Source organism: Nicotiana sylvestris, chromosome 4, assembly GCF_000393655.2.
Source record: "Nicotiana sylvestris chromosome 4, ASM39365v2, whole genome shotgun sequence".
NCBI lineage: Eukaryota > Viridiplantae > Streptophyta > Magnoliopsida > Solanales > Solanaceae > Nicotiana > Nicotiana sylvestris.
In genome coordinates, this window is record NC_091060.1 from 141,863,386 (window position 1) to 141,880,024 (window position 16,639).

At 37.8% G+C, this 16,639-nt stretch overlaps 1 protein-coding gene across 5 annotated transcripts; it reads right to left on the bottom strand.

Annotated features, from left to right (window-relative positions):
• Positions 1-2,627: 2,627 nt before the first annotated feature.
• Positions 2,628-6,340, bottom strand: LOC104211003 (uncharacterized). Of its 5 annotated transcripts, XM_009759991.2 has the most exons (7): positions 6,253-6,340; positions 4,606-4,698; positions 4,325-4,522; positions 3,685-3,801; positions 3,418-3,582; positions 3,165-3,194; positions 2,628-3,051 (listed from the first exon to the last, which is right to left on the bottom strand). In XM_009759991.2, exons 3-7 carry the CDS (start codon positions 4,331-4,333, stop codon positions 2,710-2,712), a joined length of 663 nt encoding a protein of 220 aa, XP_009758293.1. In that variant the 5' UTR covers positions 4,334-4,522; positions 4,606-4,698; positions 6,253-6,340; the 3' UTR covers positions 2,628-2,709. The 5 variants fall into 5 exon arrangements, with proteins under 5 accessions (XP_009758293.1, XP_009758294.1, XP_009758292.1 ...); XM_009759992.2 differs by lacking the exon at positions 3,685-3,801; XM_009759990.2 differs by having other exon boundaries at positions 3,700-4,522.
• Between the last annotated feature and the right edge of the window lie 10,299 nt (positions 6,341-16,639).

Sequence of the window (16,639 nt, forward strand, 5' to 3'; positions counted from 1 at the left end):
GATCACGTATTTAGTAGTGTCATTGTATCCTATTACCATCCCGATTCTTAATAGATATAAACTTGAACATTTTACAGTAATTCATTCTAAGTCTCAGGAGCAAGCAACTTATCGATGACTATTGGAAGTGTCACTATCGCGTTTAGTTCATGTAGTGAAATCTAATTATAGTAATCTAGTTAGATACACTCTCTCTAGGGGATCTTAGTAGCTCAATTGGTCAACTAGCTAGCTGAATTTTTACTTTGTTGGTGAGGGTTTGATTTTCACTTTTTAATCCCCTCCTCATTTCTCCTTCCCTACCTCGTATCATAATTATTATTATTTTAAAAATACACTCTTTTATATTTAGTAATTTTTTAATCTGAATATTCATATTTGCCTTTATAATACTGTCATGACATGTTTCAGACTATAGAATTAGCAGGTATTTTTTATATGTATGTACATTTTTAATTTAAGATTACAAGATTCTTATCTATATTCTTAACTTTGTGTTTAATCAAACTTAGACACATAAAATAAAATGGAGAGAGAGTAAGATCATCGGGTTATGTAATGCATGAATTATTCAGATCCCAAAATTGTATTTTTGCAAATGATATTTATTCGAGTTATTCTAGAAAGAATGTTACTATGATAAGTATTTAAAATATCGAATTTCATCAATAGAACTTGCCCTAAATTTATCTCAAAATATGATTAAGTCAATTAAGAGCGAGCTGGTCAGCACCTAAATTGTGTATATTGATGGATCCATACGCACATATTAGTAGTTTCATCTTTTTGCTTTCCAAAACCGATTTTCACACGGATTATGTCATCATAAATTATTATTTATAACTTATTAACAAATGTAAGTAGTATTTTACTTCTTAACTATAGGTGAATGGTGGAAGTTGCATGGTGGAAACCCCAATAGATCTTGGATATACCTATTAAAAGAACTTTATTTTCCTCAGTTTTTCTAAAATCTATACTATGAATTTCCAATATATATTTTTTGTTATTCACGCTTGTATCAAGTCAATTTATTGCTTTATCTTTGAAATGAGTACTACAGGTATTGAATTTATATCATAAAAAAAATTCAGTGTTGTCTCAGTGTTAGAAGAATCCAAATTGCTGTTATTTCACTTTTTCTCGTGCTAATTTTTTAACTGCAAATATTAATTACTTTGGCTTGATTTATCTTTTTTGCAGCATGTGTTTTAAGAATGATGGCCACGCAACATGTGTTTTAAAAGCGTACTAGTACTTTTTCTTGGCAAGTCTTTTTTGGCCTTAAAATACATGAAGGCATACATAACTTTTGTTTTTATATTGGCATGATATTTCGAAATGGAGATGAGGTTCAAAAAATCATCTTTTTCAAATAAAAATTGTGTTCCACTAATAAAACTACTGAAATGCAATTTGAACACAATTTCAATTTCAAATAGTACTTTTTTTCAATAGAAATTCAATGAACTGTTACACATGACATGAATTACTTACTTTATAAAGGTATTTTTATATTTCAGTAGTTAATATCCAAAAAAAAAAAAAAAAAACAAACAAACAATGCATATATTCCCGCATAACTCAACATGAGTAGTATTTCATACCACCGACCAAATGTTGCATTGGTTATGCAATAATTATTTTTGTCTTATGCGGCCAATTACACACTGTTATCTTTATGCGAATTTTATGCTAAGATTAATTACTCCAAGAGCACAGCCAAAGTTGTAGCCAAAGGTAGGATTGTGATGTTAAAGGGGAAGGAGAGAAGCTAACAACAAGGTAATATTATGGAATAATGCGCGTTTACGTGTTTCTAAAACTAAATTCAAAGGTTGAAACCAATTAAAAAAATAAATAAAGAATTTGAGAATATTGATAAACAAAGAGCAAAATGAAGTGAATTGTACATAGGGGTGGGCATTCGGACAGTTCAGATTAGATATGAAAATTTCGGTTTGAATTTTCGATTTTCGGATTGAAGAAATGACAATCCAAATCCAATCCAAATAAGCCCGAATTGGATAGGATTTTTAAAGTTCGTTTTCAGATTAATCGATTTGGATATTTTGGATTTTCGGGTTTGAACTTATAAGTTGAGATATTTCTTCTTTTTACAAAAATGAATATCCAAATGGCTACTCATATTAAATTGCCTGAAAAGTTCATCATCCTCACCGCAATTATCCAAATAAACTATTCAAGTAATGAAATTATTATCAAGAAAATGCAACAAGATACATTAATACGGCCAATAAGAAGTAGCAATAGTAAAACTATGTCCAAGTAGGAAGTATTCTGAGAGTAACTTAGTAATTAACATTGAATATATGAGATAATATCTAATGTGTAGAGTATTAAAATTATTATTGTTGGCATATAGGTAATGAACTAAATATAAAGTATAAAAATTTCGGATTCTCAGATATCTAAAAATCCGAAGTACCAAATCCAATATCCAATCTGAAATCCAAAAAAATTAAAAATTAAATTCAAAATCTAATCCGTAATCCCAAAATTCAAAAAATTCGGAATTCGGTTTGGATTTCGGGTTTGCCTAAACTATGCCCATCCCTAATTGTGCACTTCTCCCTTTCTTTTACTGGAGAGATTAGATGCGTTCATTGAATAATAAATATATATTCCGCCTTTCCATTTTACTATCACATATTGGCAGAGTAATAAACAGAGATCCCAACGTTTACATCAATAATTTAAAAAATACTTGAAATTGTAAGCCAAGAAGAATTTGAAACTATATAGCATCACCAGTTTAGCCCCCGGAGGCAACTTTGCTTCAAGCTGCTTGCTCCGCTTTTCGATTAATGTCACTCTCTTAATCTTGATGCCGTGACTGTCATTTGTAGGCTGTAGGATGATCTTCTTAAGAGAGCCTCGTCCAATTTCTAGCAAATGCAACGCAAGCTTATAATCAGTTCTACGCCCTGTAAAACCGATTAACTTCACCACCTTTAGACGTTTGTGAACAAAACCGGCAGTAGCCTCTCGAGCTGCACGTTCCAAGATACGCACACCAATACCGACATACTGCAATAACAACAACCAAAAAGACCTCCAATCCGGAGCAAATACACTGGTTATTATCTCCAATATGAAAAAGCTTCTGTGGAAGTGGAAGTGGAAGTCATAGGTAACATTACCTGCTTATGTAAGGCTGGAATGTATATTATCTGCCGCAACAGAAAAATAAAACCAAAACAAAAAGAAGAAACAAACGAGTATGAGTACTACCGATAGGGGCAGAGAAGAGAACGCAGGAAACGACCATCTCAAAATAGTAAGGCAAGTCTAAGACCAGCAACATTTAACTGAGTGAATCCATAAAGTCCAGAGGGCAGGGCATGTAGATGTAGAATATAAATGATATGATGAGAGTAAAGATGAGATACTTACCCGGGCTCTGAATCTAGACAGCAGAGAAGCTGCCTTGATAAAAAAAGTGAAGAAGAGCAGGCTTTCACCAGCTTCTAATGTAAGGTCCAATTCCAACTCCCTTAGATTGTTCGGTCTAGGGAAATTATCAGGGTAATGTAATGTGAGCCAACTTTCCCTCATAGCCTGGACCAAGAAATTTATAAGACGCGAGTCAATATCAAAAAAGCAAAATGCAACTTAAAAGGAAATTAAGGGGGGAAAAATGTGCTGTCAGAGTGGCATTACAATCTCACGAGGCACCTTTAGTTTAAGCTTCCTCAGCTTACAGGAATAGCTTTCATGCTTGTCAGCATTAAAAATAAAAGAATAACAATACTGACTTCCAGTTGTTAGCTCAGATAACTGCGGAAAATTTTGAAAAGGCAGAAGTATATCAGGTCCTATGTATTTAAAAGACATTAGATTTGGAGCATCAATCTCTAGACCCTTGACATTGCGACACCATAATATTTCCATGGACTTCAAACTTGTAAGCGGGCCAGTAACTTCCAAATTCTGTAAAGATTTACAACCTGAAACACAGACTTGCTCGAGACATGGACAATTGGAAAGAAAAATTTGAAGGATCTCCTCCTTGACATTGACACCAAACAGGCTAAGTGATTTCAGATTACAACAAAATCTGGAAAATTTGATCTTGCAAATATCCCCAGACAACAATTTCCCAATGTCAGGAAAAAAATAAGTGGCAAAATGATATCCCCAGCCAGCTCGTAAGTTCAATTCAAATAATTTAACTTCCTTTTGAATTGCAAATTCAATCCAGCGATCAATTTCAGTTGTGGAACAACCACCAAAAAAGTTAAAACCAACTCGGAATTGATCTAAAGTTGGACCCTGGTGCAATTTAAAAAACTTGATTTACCAACTTCATAATTTCGAGTGCTGCCTCCGGCCTTTTATCCACATCATAAAACTCAAGACAACCAGATGTATATTGCCATAAATATCTCCATCTACGAGAGATAAGGGAGGTTGTTGCTGCTTTCTTTAGGGATAATTATGAAAGAATGGCCACAAGCAACTCATCCGACAATTCGTCAATCTTACACTCCACCGGATCCTACACACATAAAAAGGCAACAATATTTTCAATAAAATTGTGCCCAAGAAAAAGGAAAAAAGCTAGGAGGAAACCAGAATTACCTGTCGAAGTTGAGCACGAGCAGTACGATGTTTTCCATAAACCATTCTTCTTCTGTTGTCATATCCACTAAACAGAGTTATGGAGATCAAAGACTGCAGAAACAAACACACAGTATTCAAAAGAAAGTAGGTAATTTGATATTTAACAATCAAACTTATTCAGCAGAAAGCTTCAAATATCCATATCAAAGGTGATAACACCCTCTTGACCAAAAAGCCTGGCCAGAAGATACGGAAAGGTTTTCTTCTTTCAGAATTTAAAATTAACCTCTCCCACGGCCCACCCCACAGAACAAAGACAGGCAAAGGTGGAGGGGACTAAACTTTGCCAAATTCATTATGGATATAGCAAAATATCATTAAACAAGACTCGATATTAAGCCCGCCCCGCTTATCAATTTTCATGTTTTCAACCCTCCCCGCCCTGCTTAAGTTTTTTTTTTTTTTCCTTTTTTTCACTTTGTTATTCATGTAGTCAAATTTTTTAAAAGTATTAAGAATCACTATTTTTACAGTTACAATAATTTAAATGTAGTTAAAAGATGATGTATCAACTAACAATTTCATGGATGAGTTACAGATAGTGGTGTGCAAATAAAGGATGCAAAACTATATTTTAGTGAATTGTTCAGGAGATAGTATTTCGTCCCAAGACCTTCCAAAAGCCTGAGATGAAAAAAGATGACAAGTTTACCGACTTGGCAATAAAGTCGTTCAATTGTCAAACATAGACTCAAAAATAGAGATATATATGACACGATCAATCCAAGGACATTTGGCAACAGAAAATACATTACTCATACTGGTCATATGCAAAGATCAATCCTAGGACATAATAGCATATATAACACTCTGATGGTGTTGATAGGTAAAACATTAGATTATAATGTATCTAATGAAGAGACAGACATCAGAGTGTAATTAGAACGTGAAAACAAAATGCACCTAAAAAAGAGACCGAAAAGAAAAAGGAGGAAAGGAGAAGGCAGCTATGAAGCAATCGTGCGCGAAGGAGAAAAGCACCCTTTCGGGCTTCCTTCTGAATGGCAGTCATAAGCCTGTTTGGATTGGCTTAAAAAGTGGCTTTTCAACCGAAATAGCTTTTAAGCCCTTTTGGCTTGTTTTAAGCAGTATTTAACTTATTTTAAGCATTTTTAAACTTCGCCAAACACTAAAGAAAAGTAAAAAAAGCTTAAAAGCTGATTTCACCTGCTTAAAAGCCAATCCAAGCACCTTCATAGTTTAATTGTAGAGCTTAGGAGCAAGGAGGGAGGAGAAGCTATACCGCCCCCCATAATTTGGAAAAACGACTGGAGTTTCAACACCCAGACGCTCGCCCCGCAAGGCCTTAGACCCGCCCCGAAAGGATCATTAAACAAGAACTGATAATCAAATTCTCGTAATTAATTAAAAGGATTTTATCTAAAAAGTGGATGTGAGCATTCTAAACATGAAAAGGGAATTGAACAAACTGCAAACAAAAGAGAAAATTAAACATCTGATGCACACAACAAAAATTAATAAAGTAGAGATCTTTTTTCTGTTCTGAATAAAGTAGAGAGCAGATTGAAAAGCATATATTTCATAATAACTGTTAGCAACACTTAGGCAGAGAGATCTATAGCGAGAGGGAAAGAGAGAACTTACAGCTCGATGAGGCCAAAGGTAATATTGTTTTAGGGTTAAAAGTTGGTGCTTTAGAATTTAGACACAGCTGACAGGAGGGACGACAATTTATCGACTTTTCCCCAACAATTTGAACTCATATAGAAGATTGTTTTATATCGTTTGCTAAATAGTTTATAAATGTCCCGTCCATCTATCCGTCCAAAAAAATATACGACGTTAGTTCTATTAACAAAAATACTTTCACGACTAACGACATAATTGGTGCATCTTTCATTTAATGACGTGGCAATTTTTAACTGGGCCACGCGACAATCTTTAACCAAGAATCAAATATGGGTCTTATTTTTACCCATTTATCTAGTCCGACCTATTTACCTATTTTTCTGTGTTGGGCTTAGCAAAATTAAAGTTCATCAGTGTTTTAAAGAGGAAATCATATCTATAGCTTTTCACTATTTGTTCCAAAAAGTTTAATTCCTTGTTCTCCATTCAATTTTGGTTCTAAATTTTGTGATTTATTCATTATCTAAGTTTGAACTACTGATTTGGAGCTTCAATTCGAAGAAGTTTGAATGAATTTTAGGCCACAATTGAAACCCGTCTGTGCCGAATTCAACGAAGAAGCTAAGTTTCATTTGAAATCAGAAAATTAGGGCTTCAAATTCGATTGGATGTTCATGATTCTAGTTGGAAACATCATTTTGAAGCCGAGTCTGACGGAGTAAGATCGATTTGAGTGATTTTCTAGGGTTTTGAGTTGAAATTTTTTGAATGGGTTCTCGTGAAAAAGACGAATTAGGTTCCTTCGATTCTGCGGGCGATTGTTCAAATTGGTTTCTGGGGTTTGTTCGGATTGTTGAGACGAGCTTGTGGTTACATTTTGAGTTTGGATTGAAGCTGGGTTTAAGCTTCTGGTCTGACCAAGAATCAAGAAGCCATTTTTGTCAATACTGCTATTTTTTATGCTTATGTTATCTCTGTCTATGTGATTTTGACTCAAATGGTGGGAGACAACATGGATAATGGTTGAAGATGGAGGGTCTAACATTTCTGATATCTTCTTTGATTTTTTAGACATATATTTCTTTGTTCATCCAAGAGACAAAAGGATAAAGTTTCACAATTTCTGGGAGATTGTTACAGGCAAAATTTGCAAAAAAAAAATGTTCTCTATGTGTTTGTGAATTGAAAAAGTAAATAAAAACAACTCAATTTTCTAGGAGATTATTTACACGCATATTTGCAAAGAGTATTATATTCTCCGTGTGTGTATGTATCTTCGCCCTTCACTTGTACTAGAGATGTATGTAATACGTTTCAATTTCCATTTACAGCAAGATTAACTCTATCACCGTATGTGCATTGTCACACCTCCTTTTTACCTACACCCCGGAAGGAAGGATATAAGGGAGTTTTTTCCAATTTAAGTGACAATCGAAGCGAGATTTATTTATATTAAGAAATTCAGATTCGCTACTTGGGAGATTTATGGTGTCCCAAATCACCGGTTCGAATCCCGAATCGAGGAAAAATATTGACTCTGTTTAACAGTCCGCGAACCAGAAATCCGGGTAAGGAATTCTGTTAACCCGGGAGAAGGTGTTAGGCATTCCCGAGTTCCGTGGTTCTAGCACGGTCGCTCAATTTTTATATTCAGCTTAATTATCTGACTTAAAGCATTTTGAACCTATGTGCAATCTTAACTTTAAATCGCTTTCATTTGAAAAAATTCAACATCACATAAAACACGTTTTGAATCGCGTCACATAAATGCACCTGCAGTCCGCAACACATTTTATATAACATTGTTAGGATTTGGATTTGGGTCACATAAATACGCACTCGAGTTTAGGAAGGTAATTTATTAAAATAACGCGCCTAAAGCAACTTCGCGTTTGCAACTTTGCGAGGGCCATGAAAATTCGCTAAATGGCGCCCCTCGATTTCTAAAGAATTAAGATTGATCAAGTGATGTCCATAGGTGAATGGCACCTATGTGTGAATGGCACACCTCAAAACTATTCAACTAAAAGAATTAAGAATATACGTATTTAAAACTAATTTTAAATTAGGTACCACAACTATGCCACGGAAACCGTACCTCTAGCTATGATAATTATTAATTAACGCTCCTAAAAGTTTGCCTACCCATTTTCAATCCCGAGTACCTTCTTTGTGAGAGTCTCAGTAATGTCTTTCATTGTAACTTTATCAAGTAGTGGTTTTCCAATTTGTCTAAAGCCATGCATTTCACATAATCGTTTCCCACTTTAAACAATATGTTCCTGAAGAAGCAACTTGGATAATTCTAGTGCTATGAATTGGTCTTTGTTTGGAGGCTAAGAATAGAAAACCAGAATCTGCAACACTACAAGCCATAGCTAATTATAGAGCAAATTTATCATTCAAGAATTCACAAAATTTGAAAAAAAAATCACTTAGCTAATATGACTCTTGAGTCCCTCGTTCACAACCCTTACCAAAATACCCAATAACGTATTTGGTTCTTTGAAGAGAAAGGGCGAAGGGTAGAGAAAAGACCAAGAAATTTATTTGTGTTGCAGCAGTAGCCTCCTTTTAATTTAGCATGCTAGCACTGGAAATCAAACTCAACTGCTAATTTAATAAAGGCAATAACTAGATTGATCTCTCCATATCAATAAACATACACAACATATTCAATCAAAGTAAGCAAAGACAAAACCAATCCCATTTAATCACAATTGTTTCCCTCGAGCTTCTATCATTTCCATTTGACTTATGCCTCCATATGTATTCATAGAACAAGAATTCACAAATTGCTTATACTTAAAAACTCAATCAAAATTCATCTCAAACATATCTAAAGGGAGAATCATATTGCCATGATAATTCAAACTTGCACAATTAACACAAAATGCAACCCATTTTATCATTTAATCTAGCTACTCGAACTTCTAATAGAGATAGCTATCTAGAATTTTCAAATAGACTATATTCATAGATCTTAAATTTAACGGACACTTCTAACAACAACAGAGCTTAAGAATTAAATAGATGAAAATCAGTAAATACTACATGATAATCTATTACAGTTTCAATGTAAAATTCATGATTCAAAGAACAACTATACTCTAAGCATATCGAAATAGAAATCGACAAGACAAACTGAAAGAAACTAAAAGAAAGAAACATTTGATGAAAGAGAACATAATCTCCATTTTTTCTCAATAAAGAAATACTTCGTGAATCAATCTTTACATGCTTAAAGTCAATGATATGTAGGGATGATAGCAAAGAAACACCAAAGAAAATGGAAGATCAGCAGTCAGTAGAAGCAGGAAAACAACCCAGATTTTATCCGAGAAAACAATGAATAGCCCCGGATATATCAATGTATCAGTTAACGGATAGAAAACTTGAACAAACAATTTCCGAAACCAATTCAAATCGTTTTTCAACAGTACAGAAAATCAGAAACTATCTAGGAATAGAAAGTTTCAAAATTCAATGCAGAACATCAATGGAACAGTAGTTTTCTCCTTTTCTTTTTCAGAGTATTGAGCTCTTCACTCTCTATTCTTCTCTCTCTAAACTCCCTCCTATCCTAGCTTCTTATATATCAGTGAGTATCCTCCTTTTAAGGTGTATTCTTGTTACAACCCATATCCACATGTGTTAGTTCATGCCATATATTAGTTAACATAAATCCAAGAAGGAATTATCTTTTAGATGATAAGAAGTCAATCCTATTGGTCTTAAGTGATACAAGAGTGTATAAGGGTGATTAACCAATATTAGAAGTTAAACGAATCAAGGATGTTGTAACTCGTATTTTCAGGTAATCTAGCGGTGCTTAATACACTCAAGAGGTCATTTATTAAGGTATTTTAATCATATAATATCCGTATCATAAGTCTTGAAGTCAAACGAGTTATGAAACAAAAGTCGACAAAAGTTGTCGCAACTTAGGTTCATAATTTTACTTAAACATTAGGTCAAATGTTTCTAATCTTTTCTCATAATTTACAAGGAATTACGGGGTGATCTACCCACCAAATTAAAGATCTATGAGTCTAGTTTCCAACGCATTAAACCGTTCATCGATACGATCTCGGAGTAGAGAGATATTCGCGTTTTCGCGAGACTGCGCCAAGCACCTCTCTATGGGGCCCACTAAGTCGGTTTAAGATATTTGGACTTATATAGGATGACCACAACCCGTTTTTAGTCATTTCTTTTCACTATTTTCAGAACTTAGAACCCTAGGAACATCCTCTCAAGGTTCTCTCAAGATTCAAGACCCAAAAAAAGGGCAAACAACACAAATCAAGTGTCGGGAATTCCGTGGCGCTAGTAAGTCTCTTGTTCTTCTTGTTGTTGCTCATTTTTGTGTCGTTCCAACTCGTGTGGGAGGTTGTTTTAAAGGGTATATGTTCTGTAAATACTCCCTAATGTTCTTAATATTAATCCTAGGTGATTTCAAGCCTTCTAAAGTGATTCTAGTGCCGAAAAACACTAATTGATCGCTAGTTTCATTTTTTTGTTGTTGTGGCAGCATTGGAGGGATATTTCTTGGAAATTTAAGGTCAAATTGGAGTTGTTCTTTCTGTATAAAGGTAAGGAACCTCTTACTCTATATGTATTTAAGATTATCCAAGTTGCGGCTAAGCCATTGAAGCTAGAACTTGTGAGATATATATCGAAAGGTTTGGTAGTAGTGTTATTGTTTTGTGGACTGTTTTGCGTTGTTGTTGGGCTGCGTATTTTACTACTATCTTGTGGAGTTTTGGAGGAGGAAGGGTGTGGAGAAACACCATATATATGTAGGTTTATGGGCTGATAGTTATTCGTAACATTTCCAGGTTGTTTGACACGACTACGGTGGTCGTCGTATGTATGGAGTGATTAGGCTGTGTGTGGACTATTTCGGGAGGCTCAATATGTTTATTATTGATGATGTTTGGGCTGTTTGGTGATTGTTTTGAATGGTGTGAGGTCATATATATAGGGGAGGTGCTGTCCGTTTCATCGTAAAATAGGTTGTGGTCGATACATAATAGTTATGACGCTTAAATGATAATGATAGTATCGTTTCTCTTATTGTAGACTAAGGAGTTTTGACAATTGCATAGCTTGAGATTGGGGCAGTATATACAAGGTATGTGAGGCTATCCCTTTCCTTCTTTTTGCACGACTCCGATTGTACATAATGTAATGAACGAGCTTCCAAAGATACTCTACTCTTAGAAGCTAGCAGTACTTACATTGTTTTCCCTCTTATGGAACGATTGATGTTAATGTTGCTTCTCTTATTCTTATGTTATCAATGTTGTTCATACTTCCTGAATCTTATAAGGTTCATAGTGAAGACTTAGTCCTAATAACGTGTACAGAGGATACCGACCTTACGTCACTCCGAAAGGTTTAGAATGTGATTCCATGAGTCGAGCATGCATTATATATATGTATCTATTTTACTCTACCGAGCCACGCTATAGTTGGCCGGGTACGGCACCTATTGTGCAACCACTGATCAGTTGGGTTTTACCGAGCTCCACGTGGCCGGGTACGATTCTACCGAGCCTATTATGGCCGGGTACGATATGATGATGATGATGCCCACAGAGGCGAATGCTTTAAAGGTTTATGTATTTATACATATGTATCATGCATTTCATGTAAGTAGCCCTCAGAGGTACTAAGATGTTACAGGTTGTATATTCTCTATCCTTGCTTACATTACTGATCGTATTTATGGTTCCTTGCCTTACATACTCAGTACTTTATTCGTACTGACGTCCTTTTATTTGTGGACGCTGCATGTCGTGCTGCAGGTCCTGATAGACAGGCAGGTACAGCTCCCCCACCACAGTAGATCAGCGGTGATTGGCAAGATCCCTTCTCCGGACTTGCCTTGGTCTTGGTATGCAATTTTTGTTATAGACATTATGGGTATGTCGGGGCCCTGTTCCGGCTATGTTGCAACACTTATGTTCTTTTAGAGGCTCATAGACAGGTGTCGGCTCATGTATAGTTTGGTATGCCTTGTCGGCTAGTTTTTGTTGTATAGTCTTTCATAGTAGCGTGGTAGCTCATACCTTATATGTAGTTTCTTGATTGTCTGGTCATCCCCTGCTATGTATATGCATGCCATCATATTTTATTGCTGGTTGTCCATGATCTAGGTCTACCATTTATATTGATCTCGTCAGCCTTAAAAGATAATAATGAAGGTTAGATGAAATGTACGTTGGTGCTCGGCAAGTGTGGTCGGGTGCTAGTCATGGCCCTTCAGTTTGGGTCGTGACAAACTTGGTATCAGAGCAAGTCTGTCCTAGGGGTTGTCTATGAGCCGTGTCTAGTAGAGTCTTGATTATGGATGTGTAGCGCGCCACATTTATAATCAGGAGGCTACATGACATCTAGGGTTGTTACCTTCTTCCTGAATCTAGATCGTGCGTAGAGTTGAGTCGTAAGTGTTTGTCTCTAATATTCACCTTGTTTTTTTTCAGTGATGCCTTCGACTAGGAAGCAAACGATTAGTAGGCGGCTTGATACAGCAGCGGGAGAGGGTACCAGTCAGGTGCCCCAAGTCAGAGCAGGACAAAGTGAGGCTCAAAGTGAGATGCCCTCTCATACCTCATCTACTCCATCTCCTCCAGAGGATATTAGAAGGCACCCAGCGCCTCCAGTTCCTTCGTCTGACACTCCAGACCAGGATATGCGGAGTGCTTTGCAGTTATTGACTAGCTTGGTAGCTGCTCAGGCTCAGAGGCAGAATACAGGTGCTGCTGAGAAACCAGTTAGTACAAGAGTTCGTGATTTTATTAATTTAGACCCTCCAGTGTTTACCGGATCAGACCCCAAGGAGGACCCACAGACGTTTATTGACCAGGTTCATCGTACACTTCGTGTTATGCATGTTAGTGATACAGAGACAGTAGAGTTGGCTTCTTATCGGCTACGGGATTTAGCGGTTCTCTGGTATGATAGTTGGGAGAGATCCAGGGGTCCGAACCCTCCTCCAGCTGTGTGGAAGGAATTTTCTGAGGCCTTTCTTCGTCACTACTTGCCAGTTGAGATACGACGAGCTAGAGCTGATAAGTTCTTGAACCTTAGACAAGGTAATATGAGTGTACGAGAGTACAGTATGCAGTTTGATTCTTTGGCAAGGTATGCTCCCCATATGGTGGCCGAGATGAGTGATAGGGTGCATATGTTCGTGAATGGGTTGGGACCACATCTGATAAATGAGTGTACGACAGCCTCCTTGGTGGAGGGCATGGATATTTCCCGTATTCAAGCTTATGCCCAGACCCTAGAGGATCGTAAGCGCCAGCAGAGGGCAGTTAGGGAGCAGGATAGAGGCCAGCATAAGAGGGCGAGATTTGCAGGGTATTCTGATGACTTCAGAGGCCGCATCAGGCCACAGTTTTCGAGGAGTTCGGCGCCACCTGTAGCTAGTGCTCCTCCACAGTTTCAGAGGCCTCGATATGATCGATCCTATTCTGGTCCAGGTCAGAGTTCGCGGGCATCTGGCTCGCAACATCACAGGGATACTAGTCAGATGAGACCCCCAACACCACATTGTGATCAGTGCGGCAAGGCCCACTTTGGACTGTGTCGTCGAGGTTCTGATGCATGCTATTCGTGCGGGCAGCCTGGCCATATGATGCGGGATTGTCCTAATAGAGGAGGTGATGGTATGGCTCAGCCGACTGGATCTGTGTCTGGTTCTTCCTCATCAGTTCGACCTCCAGCACGGGGTTTTCAGCAGTCGACAGGTCGTGGTAGGGGTAGAGGTGCAGTGCCGAGTTCGAGTGGTGCTCAAAATCGAACCTATGCTCTAGTAGGTCGACAGGATCTCGAGTCGTCTCCAGATGTTGTTACAGGTATTATATCTGTGTTTTCTTATGATGTATATGCGTTGATTGATCCGGGATCTACATTATCATATGTTACACCCTTTGTGGCTAATAAGTTTGGCATTGAACCTGAATTGATAAGTAAACCCCTCGCGGTATCTACTCCGATAGGAGATTCTGTGATTGCTAGAAGGGTATATAGAGGTTGCACTGTGATGATTTGTAGTCGTCAAACCTCGGCAAATTTATTTGAGTTAGAAATGGTTGATTTTGATGTGATAATGGGAATGGACTGGTTGGCCTCATGCTATGCAAATGTTGACTGTCGTACGAAGATGGTTAGGTTCCAATTTCCGGGTGAACCCGTCATTGAATGGAAAGGGAACATTGCTACACCGAAAGGTAGGTTTATTTCCTATCTTAAGGCAAGGAAAATGATCTCAAAAGGTTACATTTATCATCTCGTTCGCGTTAGGGATGTGGAGGCGAAACCGCCTACTTTACAATCAATCCCTGTGGTCAACGAATTCCCAGATGTTTTCCCAGATGAACTCCCAGGCCTTCCTCCTGAAAGGGAGATTGAGTTTAGCATTGATGTGTTACCTGACACTCAACCGATCTCTATTCCTCCATACAGAATGGCCCCGGCAGAGTTGCGAGAGTTGAAGGTGCAGTTGAAGGACTTGCTGGATAAGGGCTTTATTAGGCCTAGCACTTCACCTTGGGGTGCACCAGTCCTATTCGTGCGGAAGAAAGACGGGTCGTTACGGATGTGTATCGACTATCGACAGTTGAATAAGTCTACTATAAAGAACAAGTATCCACTTCCAAGAATTGATGACCTGTTTGACCAACTCCAGGGTGCCAAGTATTTCTCCAAGATTGATTTACGTTCAGGGTATCATCAGGTAAGGGTTAGGGAGAAAGATATTCCAAAGACAGCCTTCCGGACAAGATATGGGCACTTTGAGTTCTTGGTGATGTCGTTCGGGCTAACAAATGCCCCAGCAGCTTTTATGGATCTCATGAATACTATATTCAGGCCCTATCTTGATGTGTTCGTGATTGTATTCATTGATGACATTCTAGTGTATTCTCGTTCGGAGGCGGAACACGCGGGCCACTTGCGGATAGTATTACAGACGCTTCAGGATCGTAAGTTATATGCTAAGCTCTCCAAATGTGAATTCTGGCTGAACTCAGTAGCATTCCTTGGCCATGTGATATCTGATGAGGGTATTAGTGTCGACACTCAGAAGATCGATGCAGTAAAGAATTGGCCGAGACCTACAACACCATCAGAAGTCCGCAGCTTCCTAGGACTAGCAGGATATTATAGGCGGTTTGTAGAAGGATTTTCCTCTATATCATCACCATTGACTAAGTTAACACAAAAAGCTACCAAATTCCAGTGGTCTGACACTTGTGAACGTAGTTTTCAGGAGCTGAAGAATCGATTGACATCTGCACCAGTGCTCACTCTTCCTGAAGGAACAGAAGATTATGTGGTATATTGTGATGCCTCAGGTATAGGTTTGGGGTGCGTATTGATGCAGCGTGGGAATGTGATTGCTTATGCATCAAGACAATTGAAGAAGCATGAAAAGAATTATCCAACCCATGATTTGGAATTGGCTGCAGTAATATATGCTTTGAAGATATGGCGGCACTACTTATACGGCGTCCATGTTGACATCTACACAGATCACAAGAGTTTACAATACATCTTCAAGCAGAAAGAGTTGAATTTGAGGCAGCGTAGGTGGCTTGAATTATTGAAAGACTACGACGTCGAGATATTGTATCATCCCGGTAAAGCCAATGTTGTGGCAGATGCTCTCAGCCGTAAATCAATGGGAAGCTTAGTACATATTGAGGCGGGTAGATGGGGGTTGATTAAAGAGCTTCATCAGCTAGCCAATATGAGAATCAGATTGTTAGACTCTGATGACGGAGGTGTTACTGTACAGAATACATCAGAATCATCTTTGGTAGCCGAGGTAAAAGCACGACAATATGAAGATCCTATCTTAGTACGATTAAGAGAAAGCATTCAACAGTGTAAAAGTATGGCTTTTGGGATCGGAAAAGATGGGGCACTGAGATACCAGAGCCGATTGTGTGTGCCTAATGTGGCAGGGTTGCGAGAGAAGATTATGAATGAGATTCATCAATCCCGATATTCCATCCATCCCGGCTCGACAAAGATGTATCATGATGTCAAGGAGCAGTATTGGTGGGATAATATGAAGAAGTCTATTGCAGAATTTGTGGCCCAGTGTCCCAATTGTCAACAAGTAAAGATAGAACATCAGAAACCCGGTGGATTGCTTCAAAATATAGAGATTCCGACCTGGAAGTGGGAGGTGATTAATATGGACTTCATTATTGGATTACCTCGCTCTTATCATAAGTTTGACTCCATCTGGGTGATAATTGATCGACTTACAAAATGTGCCCATTTTCTGCCAGTGAAGACAACTTACACGGCTGAAGATTATGCGAAGTTGTATATCAAGGAGATTGTTAGGCTTCATGGTGTGCCCATATCTATTATA

Excerpts from the sequence above, each read along its gene's own strand:
- LOC104211003 (XM_009759988.2), bottom strand. The coding sequence starts at position 3,915 with ATGGAAATATTATGGTGTCGCAATGTCAAGGGTCTAGAGATTGATGCT. Across the intron at positions 3,583-3,684 it reads TAAAGGTGCCTCGTGAGATT|GCTATGAGGGAAAGTTGGCT; the intron begins GTAATGCCACTC and ends TTCTTGGTCCAG. Across the intron at positions 3,052-3,164 it reads TTCCAGCCTTACATAAGCAG|TATGTCGGTATTGGTGTGCG; the intron begins GTAATGTTACCT and ends TTGTTATTGCAG.